The sequence below is a fragment of the Culex quinquefasciatus genome, chromosome 3 (assembly GCF_015732765.1).
Source record: "Culex quinquefasciatus strain JHB chromosome 3, VPISU_Cqui_1.0_pri_paternal, whole genome shotgun sequence".
Lineage (NCBI taxonomy): Eukaryota > Metazoa > Arthropoda > Insecta > Diptera > Culicidae > Culex > Culex quinquefasciatus.
The window spans coordinates 38,286,253-38,306,589 of NC_051863.1; the positions used below are offsets into that span (position 1 = coordinate 38,286,253).

Sequence of the window (20,337 nt, forward strand, 5' to 3'; positions counted from 1 at the left end):
AACATCGCTTGATTATTTTTAACCGACTGAGAAAGCCGACCAATCAGAACAGCATGCTTTATTTCTTGATTAAAATTATACCAAAAATTTTGTTCTAATAAAATGCCCATAAATCTGAAGATATTTTTGAATTCGGTTAAAATTGTGTATCTTAGAAAATTATTTCAGTTATATTTTTAAATTGTCCAAAGAATCGGATCCAATTCGAAACCCTTTTTTGTATGAAAATCATGCCACTTTGAGAGTACCGTAATCAGAGGTGATATTGGGTCGGGGATTGAAATTTAGTCTTACAAAAATACAGAAGTTTGTATGACCCAATCTCACCTTCCCGTCCCAATGTCACCCATGAAGACGGTATTCACATAATCTTGTTTATTATATCTTGAACTATGAACAAAATTTATTGAAATTTGTTTGCTAAAGTAAAGTCATCCCTCATATTCAGAACAGTTTACAGATAGACCAATGTTCAAAAAATCATAGCAAATCGAAAAGTAAACTTAATGATTCGCTTATATCTTCATTTGAAAGCTTTTCTTGCGATCTTTCGAATGCTGTATCGAACAACTGCAATTTTTTACTTTTATATCAAGTTTTTGAAGAAAAACTTTGACACTTGCAGTGTTCCGAATTTGTGTTTGTTCCGAATATGTGGGATGACTGTATATTGATCAATGTCACCAATCTCAGAACGATTTACGGTACGTGTGTTAGATTTACCGGGACCGTGGTGTAGGGGTTAGCGTGATTGCCTCTCACCCAGTCGGCCTGGGTTCGATCCCAGAAGGTCCCGGTGGCAAATTTTGAGACGAGATTTGTCTGATCACGCCTTCCGTCGGACGGGAAGTAAATGTTGGCCCCGGACTAACCTAAAAAAAAAAGGTTAGGTCGTTAGCTCAGTCCAGGTGTAGGAGTCGTCTCCCTGGGTCCTGTCCTGGTGGAGTCGCTTGTAGGCAGTTGGACTAACAATCCAAAGGTCGTCAGTTCGAATCCCGGGGTGGATGGAAGCTAAGGTATAAAAAGAGGTTTGCAATTGCCTCAACAATCAAGCCTTCGGATACCTAGTTTCGAGTAGGAATCTCGCAATCGAGAACGCCAAGGCAATGCTGTAGAGCAGCGATTCTCAACGGGGGTACCGGGCCTACTTGATTTACATTGCAGGGGGTACCGGCCTAGAAGAAGGTTGAGAATCGCTGCTGTAGAGCGAATAATTTGATTTGATTTTTGATTTTGTGTTAGATTTTACGCCGTGACGTCATTTGACAGCTCGTAGGGGAACAGCTTCTAATTCCAGCGTGCCTCTAATGTTGCCATATCAGCACATTGACATTCAATTACAGCTCATAAAAAGCGTTTTCAACTGAAATCGAGTGATAATCAGCTCAATAGGAAATGAGCAAGCAAGTTTCCATCAAAAGTTTTGCAAAATAATTTGTTTAAATAGTGAAAATCAGCAAATTGGACGGAATTAGGAGCAAGCGATTAACCTGCCAAACATACGAGAATTTCCCCTATGCACTGTTTACATGGTCTTCGTCGATTGTCGACGAATTTCCCCGAACAAAATCGTCGACCGCATCGAACTGTGCTAAGTCCATGTCAACAGTGCACTCCTTCTAACCTCCAAATCGAGTCGGCGTAATACCTCATTGGCACATTCACATGCTGTTTTATGTAAATTGTTTTTTTTTTGTACATATTTTAGCCTTCCTCACTGAGGTAAGGCTATAATCCTGCTCTCAAAACGAACTTCTTACAAAAAAAAAATGAACAAATGTCTGAGTGTTTGTATGTGTGTGTATGTGACCAAAATTGTTGCTCAGTTTCTCAGCACTGGCTGAACCAAATTTTTTGAATTCAATTCCTGTTAAGGTCCCATACGTACCTATTGATTTTTATGGAGTTTTAATAAACAGTTCGAAAGTTATGTATAAAAATGTGTTTTGGCTAGACTCTCAATTGAAAGTATGGGCTCACAGATAAAAGCTAATTGTATTACTCATAACTGAAAACTAAATATTTTTTTCAGTGTAGTTCAGTGGATAGTAGAAATCTGGATAGTAAATTAGCTTAAATTATCAAAAAACCGAGTTATTTAGAAAAGTGTTCAAAGACAATCTTATGGGAAATTGGACGAGCTTTCAGGTAAAAATATTTACGAAACTGAAAAATCAAGTCTGTCATATAGAAATTGTCAAAAACCATAAAAAAAAAATTTCAACATTTTTATTTTTAAAAACGCTGTAGGACAATGGTCAATATGGAGACTTTTATGTAAAATTGTCTGGAGAATCGATTTTCGTATTCGGTTTTTGATTTTTTTTTACATTTAGAGCACCTTTAAAAAAAATTGTTTCAGTAAATGATTTTTGTATTTTTTGGGGTGAGTTGCTCCATCCTGCATTTTTCGTGTGTTTTTTGTAATATCTTAGGCTATTTTCACAAAAAAATTGAACGAAAAAAAATCGTGGGCTCACCCTCAAATTTGACTTTTCAACTTTAAAATCAGAAAATCTCATAAAAGTGGCGTGGCTTTTTCTTTCAGTGCATTTTTTTTCGGAAAGCCTATCAATTTCCTACAAGTTTGTCTTTGACCACTTTTTGATAAGATGCAACGGCTTCGAGATACAGGTATATTAAAATTCCGAATTACAAAAATATTTAAAACACTTACGTCCTTTTCAAATGTCATTATCGAGTGAAATTGGCTCCATATACACAAAAAAAGCTTACATAAGCGTTGGATAATATGTTTACAAAGTTTCATTGAAATCGGAGAAGGTCCGGTACAACCGATTTCCTATTTGGCATGGAATTGTTCCAAAAGAAAAATGGATTTTCTTTCAAAATTTCATAAATATTTGAAATTATTGTCAGTTGAAGCTCTTGCACTTTCGAGCTGTTATAAAATTCAATTTCCTATACGATGAATCTCGTTACGTGCTGTGGCAAGAAAGGGCTTTGCGGAGATGTGCAATGATTAAACACTTAGTTCACACGTCTTATATTCATATTTATTATAAATAGCCTATTTATTTCATACTTTAGCTCTGCCGCGGGGCAACCATCGATTTTGAACCAGCTTGCGCGCGCTCGCTCTTTCAAACGCTTATCGCGCCCTTTTGTTTACTCTGCTCTGGAACGGAAAAAGCTGTTATCTTCTCACTTGTTTGATTTTGATTTTTTTTTTGTTTGATTTATTTTAGTTTTTTTTTTTGCGTTGTTAATTGTTCGAGCTGATTCCGTTGAAGTGACCCCGAAATGTTTGTTCTATTAGTAAATGTCATGAGTATGTAACATTGAGAAGAGAACACAATTTTTCATGCATAGTTTCAATATGATTGAGAAATAATCGATCGAGGTCAAATTGGGATGATATTCTGAGCATTACAGCGAATTCTTTGGGTTAGTTTGGGTTTCGACAGATTCGAAGGGTCAGTGAGCGTGCTCTGTCCATGCAGATATATTTACATCTACTTAAGTGACCGGACCATTGGTCAGAGAGGCGCGCTCGGTTAAGACATGGTGTCCTGGAAGGCTGGCCTGGTTTCGAAACTTCCGTACTGTCGCCCGTACTGTGCCACGTTACTAGTTTCCAACCTAGAACGGTTAAGTATTAATTCTTCATTGGACTTGCACCGTAGCCCGGCTTCGACTAACTCTGTGACCGACCGGGCCCAGTGCCCCTGCTTGCTGTTGTAGCTGTTGGTCAGGATCAGACTGTTGGCCGAGGGCAGGCGCCACGACTCGATCGCGAGCGAGTGCTGACTGGCGGAGAATCCGGCCGGTTTGTTGCTGCATTTCGGATTTTTTGGGGGGAAAAGAGCGAAAAAAAGGGAATGATAAGTTTGTGTTGTGACATTGAATAAGAAGGATGAACTTGTCCTAAATCGACTCACTACTGCTACTCCCAATGTGTGTGTTTATAGAACCCCTGTCGGCCACTGACATTTATTTTTGTAAATATACTACAAAATGATAACAAAAATAGAAATAATCTAATCAACGATTAGACGCACGTTATGTGCGTCCAGTTCAAGGAACACGGTTAGAACTATTCTTCAATAGTGGAGAATGATCTGTCTAGAATACTGAGTAGGTCACTATTGAGGCTAGTGATTGGTAAAATCGCCAAATGTCTGCAAAATGGATGATCAAAACATTACGAGCATGCATAAAAACAGCTGAAAAAAGACAAAGCTTTATCCAGGAACGTACCCCCGTAGAGTGATATCCAAGCTGCTACTCCGGCTGGCCACACTTCCATCGATCGACTGGCCGTCCTGGCTCTTGAGCAGCGACTCCACCGACGAGATCTCCTTGTACTGCGTAGGCGTCTTGCAGCAGCATATGAACAGCACGATGACTGATCCCACGATCAGCTCCAGGACCACGATGAACAACGTCGAGCTGCGGAACCCGATGGCGTCGAACAGGAATCCACTTACAGAGGGACCGACGAACGCACCAAAGGCGAACGTGGACGTCCACAGACCGGACACCAGTCCGTACGTCTCTATGTTGTCTGGTAGGCCGTGGGCACTGTTGAGAAATGAGTAACTTTTAGTACATCTAATCAAAATTTATAATTTTACTCATCAAACAATACTTACATTGCCGTACGCAAAGCGTCCGTAAAGCCGGACACCAACACTGCAGCGATTCCAAGCCCGTGGAAGACCAGCCCCACAATAATCACCGCTAACGATCTGCAAATTAAAAATAGGAAAGTAATTACTTTCAAGTCGTTTTTGGCTTCCACCCGAAATACTCACGTTTCCACCGGGAAGAACGGTGCCGGCCCTACAACAAGGAATCCAGCCACCACCAGGAAACACCCGATGGCGGAGCACACCTTCGGACTCAAACACCGATCCAGCGAGAGACCCCACAGTGGTGCAGTACCGGCGTAGATTCCTCCGTTGATGACAAACACCAGTCCCAGCACGATCGGGCCCAGGTCAAACTGGCGCAAGTGTGGTTCCAACGTTGCACTTAAAAATCCAATCGACGCAGACGTGGCGCAGATTGCCAACGAGCACACCAGCACACCCGGGATCCTCAGCAGGGTCATCATCGAAGCTTTCTTGCCACCGTTTTCCGTGGGCTCGTCCACGTGCCTCGGCAGAACGCACAGCGTTAGGATGGCCACGCCAAACAGGGCAGAACCCAGCACCACGAAGGGCAGGTAGTAGCCACCCACGGAGTACAGCGCCCCACCGACCATCGGACCAACGATCAGTCCAAAGCCGAAGCACGTTTCCAGGGATGCCTGAAGTGGAAAAAAAACAACATTACAAGGTATTGAACCAGAAATAACCACAATCTGATCAAAACTTACAAAAGTGGTCGCCACGTTGTTCGGGAACTCCTTGGCGATGATGGCAAAAGAGGCCGTCAGGAACGCGGCATTCCCGAGCGCTTCCACTATCCGGATCACGAAGGCCGCCGAGATGAAGCCTGTGTGGCTCGGGATCCGATCCAGCAGTCCGAAGATGATCGCGGACGTCCCGGTGGTGAAGATGCCGGTGTTGAATAATACTTTCGGTCCAATCCGGTTGATGTACTGACCGTAGATTGGGGAGATGATGAACACGACGAGCTCGAACACGCCAAACACCAGACCGTACTCGGTCGCGGTCGCACCCTTCTTCTCGGCCTGGAAATCAGGGGAAAGAAGCAAATACACGCGATGTAATTAATATTCGATAGTGTCGACACTACGTTGGTTCTGCCTGGATGGCGTAATTAACGCCGGTTTTAAGTTTCACAAGGCGCCAGGAAAATTTAAATCAAGCCAGTACAGATTTCTATTGATGTTGTGAAGATCACCATGTTTTAGTTCCTTATCCAGGTTTTTAAGCGAAGATGGCGTTCGAATGGTGAACGTCCGAAATGTCAAAATCGCACAGTAGCACCAACATTAGAAAAAAAATGTGGCGGTCAAACCATGGCACACTTTTTTTTCGCAATGTTGGAACCACTGCGTGATTTTGACAGAACTACTGATACTGATAGAACTACTGTCTCCTGGTATATTTTTTCCTACGATAGTTGTCACTCATAACGTATGTACGTTGGTACGGGTTCATTGTTCTTTAAAATTAAAATGCTTATCATTCAAGGAAAACTTCAAATTTAAGGTTTTCTTTAAAAAAGGATGTAACCCTTATTCATTTGTTAGTTTTCGTTTCCCTCCTTCAGATTTATCTCATTAACTAAAAATAAATAAATGTTTGTTGAAATTATGTGCCGTAGACTGGGGTCAATCGGGATACATGGGGCGAATTGGGACAGCAGTTTTAACCATGTTGGAGCACAATATTTTAATTTTTCTGGTTGGTTTCGGTTAGAACAGACTCAGACCAACAAAATGTGTACATCCATTTCCAAATATAAAAGCTTTAAGTGCTCTAAAAACTGCTGTCCCTATTCAGACTGTAGTCCCGATTCGCCCCAGATTACGGTGTTATCTTCTTGGATATAGTTTTCTTACCCGGGATATAACATTTTATTGGGGGCATGAGTCTTAAAAATTTTAACCACCGTCATCTGGGGTGAATCGAGACTACAGTCTGAATAGGGAAAGCATTGTTTAGAGCATTTAATGGGTTTAAATTTGGAAATGGATGTACAAATTTTGTTTGTCTTAGTCTGTTCTAACCGAAATCAACCAGAAAAAATAAAAATATTGTGCTGCTGCATGGTTAAAACTGTTGTCCCAATTCACCCCATGTGTCCTGACTCTCCCCAGTTGAGGGCAATAATTTTAACTTTCTAAGCAGGGATGGAATACTCGCAAAAAACATTTTTTCCTGCGATCTTTTTTCACCCACGAAAAAGAGAGCAGGCGAATCTAGAGAAAAAATCTTTCCAAACTTATCTGAGAAAATCAATCTGTTGAGGATTTTTGTGAATTTCCTTGCCAGCACTACTTAGCATTGTTTATTTCGCTTTGTTTACACACAATGCACATCTAAAAAAAGTGACAGGTCATTTTTTTTTTATATCAGGCAGACGACTCTCTCATCTGGAATGACTTAACGGCCTAACATCAACCAAAGCCGGGACCGACGTTTTACTTTCCCATCCGATGGAAGGTTAGAGCAGATGGGAATTAAACTCATGATCATCCATAACAAAGTGGGCGGCGTAACTATTCGACCTCGCCTCCAATGTACCTAAGTTTGAACTAAATATTTTTTTTTTACGAAAAAAAAACCTTTTTGCGGTTCTGTACATTGAAATTTCACCAAAAACCAGAACATTTTTCAACTGGATAGCAGCGGATCAATTTTTTTGCAATATTTTTGTTTTAATTTCGAGGGAATATTGTGGGCGATATAGACTTTGAAAAACATTTGTAACAAAGTTCCTTTTTTTTATCCTCTCCGGGTGGTGAAAAAAGGTCAAGCAAGGATTTCTAGAAAAAAAAGTTTGAGATTAAATAAATTTAACATATCATTTGAATAGGTTCTACGAAAAAATTAAATGCAGTTTTGGTGCTGTCTAAAAATATGTACATATCTTGGAAAATTTCTCGTAAGATAAAGTGAAAACAAAAAAAAAATAAGTTCGCGAAAACATTTAAATGACAAAACGTAGAAATTTTTAAGTATTTCACTAAAACGGCGATAAAACATCATTGTCATTTTCATTTGCACAAACATATTTCCTAGCATATCATCACTATATAGAAATATATTTTTAATTTTTATGCGGGAATTTAAATGTAAATTTCTGATGACGGACGCATTGTTCTTGAAACAGAGAGTTTACATTTAAAAGATATTCAAAATCTGTTTCGATTTCTGATTTAAAAATGCTATTTAATTAAATAGTACTTTTTAAAGTTGTAGCTATTTTCAATTAAAAAATCATTTCTATTTTATCTCAAAAAATCGATAGAAAAAATCTAACTGCATTCTTTTTTGAACACTTTTGATCCATTGATACAGGCCACGAAAAATATTTTTAAAGGGTGTTTTGTGTATCGATTTGAAGGAAAAGCCTTGATGTTTAAATTTAGAAATATATTCACTGTATTGTTGTTTTCGTACCATTGAAAATGTGATCAATAATTTCCAAGACATAAAACTTACAAAAAAAACTCAATTTTAATTTAATGCAAAACTTTTTTTTATTTTAGCAAAGAAATTTGAATGGACAATATGAAACATAATTTCTTGTCAATATTTTGAATGTTTAAAATCAATGGTAGTTGGCACAATTTACAAATTTGAAACAAATAACACAGTCCAACAAGATTTTATCTCTGAGACGAGTATATGTGTTCCTAGTAGAATTTTGCCTGCTGAATCCGAATCTGGGTCCAGAATTGCTCCAAATGCTCCCAATTTTGAGATACACCCGTTTGAAATGTTAGTTTTGGCCAAAAATAGCTTCTTTGTTGACTATTTTACAAAAGAACTATTGAATAAACAAATAAACCAATACATGTATCTTAAAGTTCACGTTTTCCCCTTTCTGAAACACCCCTGGTTTTTAAAATTTGATTGTTTCTACGCATATTTATAGCCATTTTAAAATTATATTTTCAGTTGGTTCTCATTCAAGTTTTTCCAACTTGCATGCAAGTCAAATTCTAATTTTAAAATGGCTATAAATATGCGTAGAAACAATCAAATTTTAAAAACCAGGGCTGTTTCAGAAAGAGGAGAACGTGAACTTTAAGATACATGTATTGGTTTATTTGTTTATTCAATAGTTCTTTTGTAAAATAGTCAACAAAGTAGCTAATTTTGGCCTAAACAAACATTTCAAACGCGTGTATCTCAAAATTGGGACTGTTTGGAGCAATTCTGGACCCGGATTCGGATTCAGCAGGCAAAAATCTACTAGGAACACATATTCTCGTCTCAGAGACAAGAAACATTTGATTTTTTGTTGAACTGTGTAATATTTGTAGAAAAAAATAATAATAAAAATTCAAAAACGGTGCACTTTATTTCAAATTCTTAAAATTTCTTAACAAAGGCAAATTCTTTTATGTTCTTTTATAATTCAATATTTTTTTAAACATTTTCTGATCGGTCAAAAACAATTCTCGCGAAATTCACTGCACCTTAAATATATATGGTATAATTTTTTTGTTTCAAATAAATTTGGTTTTTTTTCTCAAATATTATGTTTAAATGTCCGCCATTACGGGAATTGTCTCTCGTTACCCCCTGAGACCGCCCGTGGTTCCCCAAGGGGTACATGTTCCCCAGGTTGAGAACCGCTGGTATAGTGTATTTTTTCATTTGCCATGCAGATAAGCTAAATGACTAACTTTTAAAACAGTTCAATTTTTTTTTTTTTTGAAAAAGAAAGTCGTTGTCAATCATGGCAGTTCAAGGTCACCTGGCAGACAGATGAAACAAAAAAAAAAACGCAAAAGGTAACTTTTTCTAAACATTTCTTAAAATCACAAAAACTCGTGATGGTTACAAGACATGACATGTCAGACCATTTCTTTACAGTGTAGTTTCGAAAAGTTGCAGAGGGTTTCAAACAATTTTTATATTTTTGTTTTATGAAAATACAATTTATCGGAATTTCGGGTACGTCATCTAATTTTAGGCTGCAAATTGGACTATAATTTCCCAAAAAGTTTCACCGCAAATCGAAGTGAGTTCGAGGCAACTTTCGTGTGAGTTTCCAGAGATTTACTTATATTACATTATATCTGACGCAAATTTTAGAAGAAAGATAATGAAATTTTAGGTGGATAGGTCGACTAGGAGTCATAGAAGAAGATATAAAGGACGGAAACTAAGTCAGCGAAGGGCCATTTGAGGAAGTATGTGTGTGTGTGTTGAAAACTGCTTCTCGTGATACTTTTAATTCTGTATCAATTTGTTCAATATAATATCGACTCATTCCGTCCGTAGTTGAGCTTTGTTTTCAAATTGCTTACAAAAACGAAATCATGGTATCAAAGTCTCTTAGACAACGACAAAAACCCCTAACCGAAACGCACTGAATTGCTTATGCTTATTTAAACTATTTATCAAACATTAAGCTTTGCTAACAAGAGGTTATGTTTTTTTTAATATCTTGAGTAATCATAATCATAATCATAATCCACTTTTCTTCTACACTTTTCGAAATATTTGCAACGGTAACTAAATCGCTGAATAGTCCTTACCTCATTGGGGAAGAACGGCGCCTGTAAGCTGACGCAGATTGCATTGCAAAAATCCGCCAGACCCATCACCGCCAGTGTCAGCCACTGGCGCTTGGTAAAGTTGAATTGCCATGGCATGGTGCCACCACCGTCAACACAGACTCCGTCTAATAATAAATATCTCTTCCTTATCAAGTGCTGGGGATCCTTTCGTGCCGGTGTTGCTCCACTTGATCGCTAATTAGTGCAAGTGCGAATGACTCTCGCGATCGTCGACGACTAATTATTGCCAAATGCGATAAGCGGCCGGGGATTCGGCCAGCCAGCCACAACGGGGACACTCACTGCTGCCTTGCTGGGTTAGACTAGATTAGAACACACACAATTTCACGCACCACTTGTCGAACTGACTCTTCTGTGCACCGTACCAGGGTACGATCGTGGGATTATCAGTAGACAGTCGATGATCTCGGTCAAGTGTTGCGAAACGCAGAGATTCGCGCTGACCTGCAGCAAAGGCTAAGGATGCTTTGCGCTAGAACGTTCTTTTAGGGCACTCTAGAATAAGTGTCTTTTCTTCACTCCCTCAAATCAGGATCTAGATTCACGGTGAATTTTTTTTTTGTTAAAATAAGCAATTACACGCACACACACACACTGTAGACTTATTCTTTGGGAGGCACTTTTTGGGGCACAGAAGTGATAACTCTAGCTTCGTGTCGGCCGAGGAAACAAAGCAAATCCAGATTCATTGAACTTTTGCACCGCACTGCACATATCACACGGAACTCGGTGGAGCGAATACTGACTGGCAGGAGAAGGTCCTATCACCGCGGGGTCGTCGCGGGTACCGATAGTCGGACAACCTTCGGGCACTGGAGCAGCGATTTGCGCTTGCACATCTTGGGAATCAAGACGTCAGCAGGGTATCGAGTTCTACCACTTCAAGCACAATTGCCTCTCGAACTATTGTGTCCGCTTGTGTCCGCGAAACTTCTAGTTCCAACCGTACACCTAACCTTGACGTTTCAGAACCTGGCAAACCACACACACACGCCGGCAGAATCAACCGCTCAAGTACTACTCCCCGATGCTCGAACTCTACTGATGATCCGCGCTCGGAACAGATCGTCTCAACGTTACTCTCAGAGCAGCAGCTTTCCCGAGCAGCCGAACTGTGCCTTATCGATCGGATTTCACTCACTCAACAAGAACTCCTAGATCGGACTGAGCTCGGCTGGGCTTTCTCCGGGAGCGTTTATAGCCCGGGGCAGCAGGATTGGTAGTGGATTACAGGCAGTCAGGCAGTAGTAGGTAGAAGTTTGTCGATCGGTAGTAGATTTTGTCTTAGCTTTAGCGTCGTAGAAGCTTATCAGTTGGCTAGAGTCGTCGTCACTGTGTGCGATGGAGCGATGATGAGTAATTGAGCCTTTTGAGGTAGATCGTAAAGGGAAGTGTATCTACCTGGTAGTATCAGGAGGAGACATGTTTGTAGCTAAAATTGAACATGTTATGATGATTCAGCAGAAAGGATGTCAAATCGATACTTTTATAGATAAAAAATCGTTTCTCTAATATGAGATTTTAAGCATAACTATCAAATTAATTGCATAACTCATACATAATATTCAATAATTGAACTGGATAAAATCTGTAGCAAGATTTAGTTTTTAGTAGTCCATTTTGGGTCTATTTTTCAATCGCTTTTTATCTTTGCTTTTATATTTATTTTCTTGACAGTTTTTACACAAACCTTAAAACGTATTTGCAATGCCTTATCCTACCATCATCATTTTTGAAAATCGTGAAGTTTGGACACTGCTGGATTATTTAATTTGGGCCAAAAGTATAGCCTTGCACTGCTGGATCAGAATGTTATAGTTAAATATGCACATAGACAACCCTGTTATCTTCTGTCAATGGTACTAATATACTTCTTCGACTTCCTGTGAACATCGCGTAACAAATTTGAACCCTACTTCCAAAAGGTAATTATGATGCTGCCCCGGAAGTACACATGTGATGCATCACTGCTGGCGATACGGAGCTCGCATTTTAAGGCCCAACGAGTCGTGTAACCGTTATCAGGAAACCCCGCGCCAGCGTCTGCATGACGAGGACGGATCCGTCCAGTGGACCCAATCGATCTGCATCAATCCGGTATTGGCCACATCTAAAAGTGCACACAAGGCTGAAAGAAAAACAAAACTATCAATCCTGCTGGGCTGCTGGAGCCTATTTTTAGACTCGGTGTGTTTAATCCCGAGTTATCAACACTGGCAACATTGGGACTGATATGAACAGCAACAAAGATCGCCAGGAAACTCTCAATGAAGCGCTAAGCTGAAATAAAATGAGTACACACGGTACAGTAGTCCGCTGCTTATGAAATTATCAGCCTTGAAGATTACTCGCTCGACACCTTCCAGAGCTCCAAACAGGCAAGACCTCTGTACACAAACATTACGAGATTGGATGGTTTGTGCTCCTTTCCTGATTCTTCGGTCCATCAATTGGCGTCCGCCAGCTGGACGCGTCTGCCGTGACCAAGACGACGACGACGACGTCCTTATCAGCAACCAGTGTCAGTCTGTCCAAGTCCAAGTCAGTATGCGGTGCGGCGGCGATTATGCTTCTTTTGATATACTTAGTAAAGCTGACAGATGAGTTACAAATTAATTATGAGCGATTGCACGACGAATGCTGCAACAATGTGCTGTGCAGGAAAGTTGAAACTCAGCCATGTCTTGATGAAATGATTTATGTTAGGTGTTGGCTATGCGGTAGGTCGATGGCTTTTAGTTGAATCGAAATCGTATGATTTGATACTGTTTTTACATTGATACCTGGATGCTGGATCCACATTTAACAAAAACATACAACCAAAGTACAATTACAATTGCAAACATTCTACATTAGTAACACATCTAGTGATTACAATTCAGTTCTGTGCACCACTAAATTCAAGTTGAATATTTTTTTAAGGCTTTTCTAAAAAATATCATTCAAGAGATGGAGGGCAAAGGGTAGAGGTTGTTCACGCACGGTTCATATACAATCTTTATTTTTATTTCACTAATTTCAACTGAAACAGGAGACTTGGTGTTCTCGACTGCGAGATTCCTACTCAAAACTAGTCCCAAGGCATGATTGTTGAGGCAATAAAAAAAGGAAGTTGACTGTATAGCTGTCGACCACCATTGCTAGTACCAACCACTAGTGTCTTCCTTTTATCCTTTTATTATACATAAGATGAACTCAGGCCAAATATGAGCCCTCTACAACAAAGGGAAGTGGGGTAAAACGGGCTTCGAAGTTTAAGGTCCAAAAACCTAAAAAATCTTAAAATTACTCGCATTTCCGTAAAACTTCATCAATTCCGACTTTCGTAGATGCATTTGAAAGGTCTTTTAAAGCGCTTCAAAATGGGCCATAGACATCCAGGATCGGTTTGACTTTTCTTATAGCTTTTGCAAATTACTGTTAAAAATTTATTTTTTTAAACCTTAAGAAATTTTCCGAGGATTCCGAATATGACAAAATTGAGACCAAAAAGTGCCGCTATGAAGGCCTACAGGGCAAAAACTAACGTTGTAAAATGTTTGTTGTAGAAAAATCGAAAAACTATGAGAAAAACTGCGATTGCCCAAAAAGTTAATACCGTAGGCTTATAGTCCATGCAATTACCTATCTTTTGACCTATGGAAGTATGGGTGTTGGAGGCTGTTGCATAAAGATATTGAGGTTTAAAAAAACAATTTTTAACAGTAATTAGCAAAAGCTATGTGAAAAAATCAAACCAATCCTGGATGTCTATGGCCCATTTTGAAGTGCTTCAAAAGACCTTTCAAATGCATCGACGAAAGTTGGAATTGATGAAGTTTTACGGAAATGCGAGCAATTTTAAGATTTTATTTAGGTTTTTTGGACATTAAACTTTGAAGCCCGTTTTACCCCACTTCCCTTTGTCGTAGAGGGCTCATATTTGGCATGAGTTCATTTCATGTATAGACAAACAATCGCTGAACGTCATCCAAATCGGAGCACCTCGATACGACCTGTAACACATTGGTGAAAAACTCGCTCTTAAGTAGGCCATAAAAGCCTATTTAGGTTATATGCGGTTTTGCAGAACCTTCATAAAACCTGTAAGTTTAAAAATGTTACTTGGGCGAAGGCCTTGGAAAAATTTTACTCCGGATAATCGAATTAAGATAAAAAGTTTGTTGTTGTCTTATTTTTTTTTATTGTTGAGCCTAAGTATGACAAGGATTTTTCGCTACTAAGCTGAAGTGATTAGGAATTTTCAATCCCAAGATGGCGGCTAAAATGGCAGTGATGACATTTTTCTAAGAACGAAAACAATGGGACGCCAAATATTTGGAGCAACTTTTTTTAAATGTTTGTTTCCGATTTTATAACATAATTCTTCAGGAAAATTGCTGAAAATCGATAGAATAATGTACATAACCATAAAAATTCTTATGAATATGCCAAAAAGACTCTTACATACATAATTGATTTTATTCTAGCTTTCTTTAAAGTTACCCCAAAATTAAAGCTTAAAGTACCAAGACGAAGGATTTTGTTTTCTTTTTACATTTTGTCATAAAAATATAGCCTGTATACAAATTGAGCATTAAATAATGCTTATCTTTGAGTATTCCATTAACCCTCTACAACCTAACCCCGCCTTTAGACGGGCTTCGATCTAAAAAATCGCCAAAAATCAATTTTCCAACCGATTCGTGATCTTTTAAAAGCATTGGAAAGAGGAACTTTTAAAATTTTAGAAAATTTCAGGGTTGGAAGTTTAACTTGTTTTATGTGACTTTGTCAATGTTTAAAAAAATGTATTTTTTGAGAGGTCAACTTTGGCTGTGTTTTTTATTAACATTTCCTATATTTTCAGCCAAAAGAAGTATGCAGTATTTTTTGCAGTGTCCCAGACTATTCCTCTACGCATTTTTTTTTTTTGCAATTTAAATGATGATGGTGCTATTCAATAGTAGAAAATGTGAAAAACAAGCAAAAAAAAAAATAAAAATGAAAAAGTGACTGTAAAAACGTGAAAAAATAGATAGACAAAATGTAATTATATTAGGTGGTAGAATAGACAAACATAAACTTAACAAGATAACTGCAAATTAAAATACAACACAACAAGAAAAACATAAAACAAGAGAAGTTAAGTTTTTCGTAGAACAAAAGTGGCTCAAAATGACCTCCTAAACTCGTTAAAAATAAATATTTTCGAAAAAAAATTGGGCAGTGGAGGGTTAAAAGCTATTTATTACACAATAAGTTTACAAAATTATTTTTTCGATCTTCAGCCATATTAAACCATTACATTTTACGATATTTTATAATTATTCACTTTGTAGAGAACAATTTGCAGAACATGTTCTCTCAAAAAAAGTATCAGTTTTGATTTAATTTGACCAGAGATATGTCAAATATAGTGAAATAAAAAGAGACTTTCTCTAAAACTTTTGGTCCCTTTTACATGATGAAAATTTTATCAGTCTCACAATATAACCGTTTTAATTACTTAACAATTTCCAAACTAGTAATTTATGCAACAAGTTGCAAATAGAAGATTTTTCCAGCACGAGTCGTACATTTATTCGACGAGAATCGCTTGATCAAGTTTAGCAAGGAGTTTCATATTGTTCCGTAAAAACCCGCTGAATGGAATTTTAAGTCGAATTTCCATGTGTGTAGTCAAATCACCGTTAAAATAAAAACAAACTTTTTGAAGGCCGAGCCAAATTTGAAGCTTAAATGAGCTTGCGGGGAAAATTTACTAAATCATTTAAAAAAATACTTTGAGGTTTTCTGAAATTTCTGTTATTAAATAAAAAACGCAAAATGTCACTTTTCTATCAGTATTGTTAATTTTATTGTACTAGGTTTAAACAAAATTAAGTTGAATGAACTTGTATTTTCATTAAAATGTTTATTTTAAAATTTCGAAAATAGTGACATGTAATCAGAACCATTTTTGCCACAGTGAAATTTTCAATATAAATTAAGTGTAACTGGTTTCAACATTTCAATAAAAAAATGTTAGAATGTTTTTTAAGCTCCCGTAAAGTTGAATTTCAATCATTATTTTCAAAAAAAATGGTAATCTCGACGAAAAAAAATATTTGGTTATTTTTGAATAAACCCGAACATGACTAAAATAATTCTGAACGCAGAGGAATGCATTTTTAATTGATTTCAGCAAGTTGCACGTAAATTTCCATTGATATTTTGAAGTTTTTGAAAAAAATATTTCTGCTCCTAGTTTTTTGACCCAATTATTAAAAGCTTTGGAATAAATATTTTTTACAATTAGCGCAGATTTCTACCAAAGTCAAACTCCAACGTTAAATAAATATTTACAAAAATGTTTGCTGAAAGTTTAGACGATATTAACAAGTTTAATCAAATTGAAACGTGTGAAATTGTTTTAATTATTAAAATTATTGGACAATATATTTGTGTCGTAAAATGGGGATCAAAATATTAATCTTATTTTTAATAACAAAAAAAGATCAGCATAAAAATGTAATAATTCTAATTTTGAAGTATAAAATCGCCTTACAAGTCTTAAACGGGCCATTTTCCCGAGCAGGGGTAAATAACACGGGAATACCAAATTTTGGTATTACTTGGGCAAATAACAGCGACCAAAATGTGCCCTTGGTTGCCCAGTAATAGATGGTAAAATACCATGAAATCATACCAAAAGCTTGTATGTGGAAGGGCACAACAATACCAAACCATGTTATTCCAAGGGTAAAATAATACCTCAAAATAAAACCATTTCAATACCAAGTTGAGGTCTTCTGGATTTTTGAACATTGCTTGAATACCAAAACTTGGTATTGCCATGGTTTTATTTTTAGGTTTTTCCGTGCCCTTGGAAAATCATATTTTGGTATTTTTGTGGTCTTTCACATACATGATTTTGGTATGATTTCATGGTATTTTACCATCTATTACTGGGCAACCAAGAGCACATTTTGGTCGCTGGTATTTGCACAAGTAATACCAAAATTTGCTATTTTCATACCATTTTTAGTGCAGCAGTTGCAGTTAGTGAAAAAAACGTAAATGATCCTTATGCAACAACCAAATCTACTCACCTGATGATTCCATGTTGTTTTTAGTGATATTCTTCACCACACCGAATGCATTTGTCATTGATGAACGGCTGTACTTGAAGTTCTTGAAGCTTCTGAAAAATAACAAGATTGAAAAATAAGTATTATTAAAATGAAACTAGATTGAAATTCACCAAAATTCAATAATCTGTTGATTGACTCGTTTTTCAAAGTATTTGGTTATCCCAACTTAGAAAAATTTCAACGTTTTTGAAAAAAATATTAGTGGGTATATCACAAAAAAAAATTTAAATCAGCTTTAACATTTTTGGGTTTCAAATCATTTTAGCGCAAAATTAATTATTTCGTCAAAAATTAAAAAAAATCCATAGTTTCAGAGAAAATTGATGAAACCTTTCAATACCAAAATAATACCAAAATGTGGCATCCTGACTTAGAAATTTTTCCACAATGTCAAGTCATTTCTGTAGGGGGTATATAAAAAATGTTTAAAATCAAGTTTGAAATTTCCGGTTTTCAATGAAAGCATTCGCTTTGAGACCTCGTTTTAGCGCAAAATTAATTATTTTGTCAAAATTGGTCAAAATTTTCCCATAGTTTCAGAGGAATTTGATAAAACACTTTAATACCAAAATAATACCAAAATGTGCCATTCTGACTTAGAAAATTTTCCACAATTTCAAGTCATTTCTGTAGGGGGTATATCAAAAATGTTTAAAATCAAGTTTAAAATTTCCGGTTTTCAATGAAGGCATTCGCTTTGAGACATCATTTTAGCGCAAAATTAATTATTTTGTCAAAATTGGTCAAAATTTTCTCATAGTTTCAGAGGAATTTGGTAAAACACTTTAATACCAAAATAATACCAAAATGTGGTGTTCGACCATTGACAAATTCTGCAATTTTGCAATATCAAAACAATACCTTAAATTGGTATGATACCACATTATGCTCTTGCATAATCCTTAAGACAAATTTTAAAGGGTCCAGGAATACCAAAATTTGGTATTGATACCAGAGAAAGGTATTATTACGCATTTCCCTTGTTGTTTACCCATGCTCGGGTTACATGATCATTCAAAACGGGTCCGCGGGCCACAAAAAATCACCTCGCTGGCTACGTTTGGCCCGTGGGCCATACTTTGGTTCACCCCTGACCTATGTGACTGGTGCCTTCCTCATTACTTACTTAAAAGGTTCTCATAGATTTTTACAATTCAAAACTCATTGGAAAGGTCATTCAATTATCTAACCAACGTTGGATGACGGATTCGGAAATAGTTTACATACAAATAAGTGAGATCCGGCTTCAAAAAAATACAAAAATATCACTTTAGTGGTCATAATTTGAGACTAGGTTGCCGGATAATCAATGTTTTGGACTCAATTGATAAAATGAAGATATTTGATGCGATTTTGGGTCATTTATCTAACATCCGGATACATGCGAAAACTAATTTTTGGGACCCTAAACTGAGTCAAATTCAACCGGCTTGGTCTAAATCGGTTCAGCAAGTGCTAAAAAAATTGAGTGTCAATTTTGGACACAGCCACACAGATAGACAGACATTTGTTCAGTTTTCGATTCTTAGTCGATAAGTATACAGTAGTTGTTCGGTAACTGGGCTGAGAACGTAGCCCAGTCACCGAATGTTGCTCGTTAACTGGGCTAAACAAAAAATAGTGAGGGGACCACCGATGCATAATATTTTCCAGATGAAATATAAAAATAAAAGTTCGCTCAAATTTATTTACAATACAATTTACAATTTATTTACAATTTAATTGAAACTTGAAATTAAACAAAAGCTTGAAAAAAGTTTTTTTTATTTATTGAATATGATTTTTGCAACCATTAACACTTCGGTCATTTTGGTTTGTTTTGGTTTTTTGAGGTTTGTCTGCTTTTTAACTAGGCTTAGCCCAGTTACCGAACAAGTACTGTATATGAACGTGGGTCTACAAGTATTATGGGAAAACATCATTTTTAGGGCAGGATTACAGCCATACTTCAGTGAGGAATGCAAAACTGTCATGAAAAGCATTACTTTTCGAAACATGTGCTGAAAAGTTCTACTTTTCAACACCCATTTTAGTGCTGAAAGGTAGTTCTTTCAGCCATTGTATCGAACAGCATTACTTTTTGATTCTGTTGTTTTTGGTTGAGAAAAGAAGACCATTTCGTTTTTCGAGATTGCCTGGAAAAGTTAGTACAGTCGACTCTCTGGTTGTCAATATTCAAGGGACCGTCGAGGAAGAGAATCATCAGTTTACAGAACGATGCAAAATGAAGACTCGATCGAAAATATTTTTTTCTTGATACCCAGCTATGGGAGAGAATCATGGCAACGTCCATCAAACAAAAACAAACTAATGTCAAACACCCTTCAAAGCTTCGTTTCGCCAAGAAAAATGTCTATGTAAGCCATGAGAAAGTAAAATTATTGACAACCGGAAGAGATTTCGAAGGCAATCAGAATCCAAGGGACCGTCGAGGAAGAGATCCTTCAAGCAAAGGGAAATATCGAGGAAAGAAGATAATTGAAGTATGCAGATTGAAGGGACTGAAGAATTCATCGATAGGTGGAGAATTATTGATATCGAGAAGATCGACAGCCAGAGAGTCGACTGTAGTTTCTCGATGGAATTGCTAAAAGTATTACAGCACGAAATTAAAATCTTTAGCAAACGTGGGACATTATATCATAATTTACGTTCTTTGCCAAACTTTTACAGTAATCACTCATAATCTGCCTTCATTACTCTAATGTGCGTCTTCTGGTCACTAGTTTTTCCGCGCGCTTATCGCTGCCAAAGTGAGTTCCTTTCCGTAACCTTGGCAAACAAAGCTCGCCAAAATCAAGCGGCAGGAACTTTGGACGCCGTAATGCTACGTAGTAATTGCTCTCCGCTAGTTGAAACTGTCTTCTTGCTTGGTATGATTTGTGATTATTGATAACAGAGGATTTGGTTATGCTGTGTGCTGTAATTAGCAACAGTTTTTTTTAGCAATTTACCGCTATCGCTTCTTTTTTTGCGTTTATTTTCGATGATTAGTTAAAATGATGAAATAATGTTCGCTTATTG

The 20,337-nt window shown here is 37.2% G+C and overlaps 1 protein-coding gene across 7 annotated transcripts; it reads right to left on the bottom strand.

Annotated features, from left to right (window-relative positions):
- Nucleotides 1-2,995: 2,995 nt before the first annotated feature.
- On the bottom strand, nucleotides 2,996-11,244 carry LOC6039400 (MFS-type transporter SLC18B1). Of its 7 annotated transcripts, none has more exons than XM_038264492.1 (8): nucleotides 10,157-11,244; nucleotides 5,345-5,662; nucleotides 4,779-5,275; nucleotides 4,617-4,712; nucleotides 4,222-4,545; nucleotides 3,664-3,798; nucleotides 3,495-3,603; nucleotides 2,996-3,134 (listed from the first exon to the last, which is right to left on the bottom strand). In XM_038264492.1, exons 1-7 carry the CDS (start codon nucleotides 10,271-10,273, stop codon nucleotides 3,519-3,521), a joined length of 1,572 nt encoding a protein of 523 aa, XP_038120420.1. In that variant the 5' UTR covers nucleotides 10,274-11,244; the 3' UTR covers nucleotides 2,996-3,134; nucleotides 3,495-3,518. The 7 variants fall into 7 exon arrangements, with proteins under 7 accessions (XP_038120420.1, XP_038120419.1, XP_038120418.1 ...); XM_038264491.1 differs by having other exon boundaries at nucleotides 2,996-3,139; XM_038264490.1 differs by having other exon boundaries at nucleotides 3,475-3,603.
- Nucleotides 11,245-20,337: the final 9,093 nt, after the last annotated feature.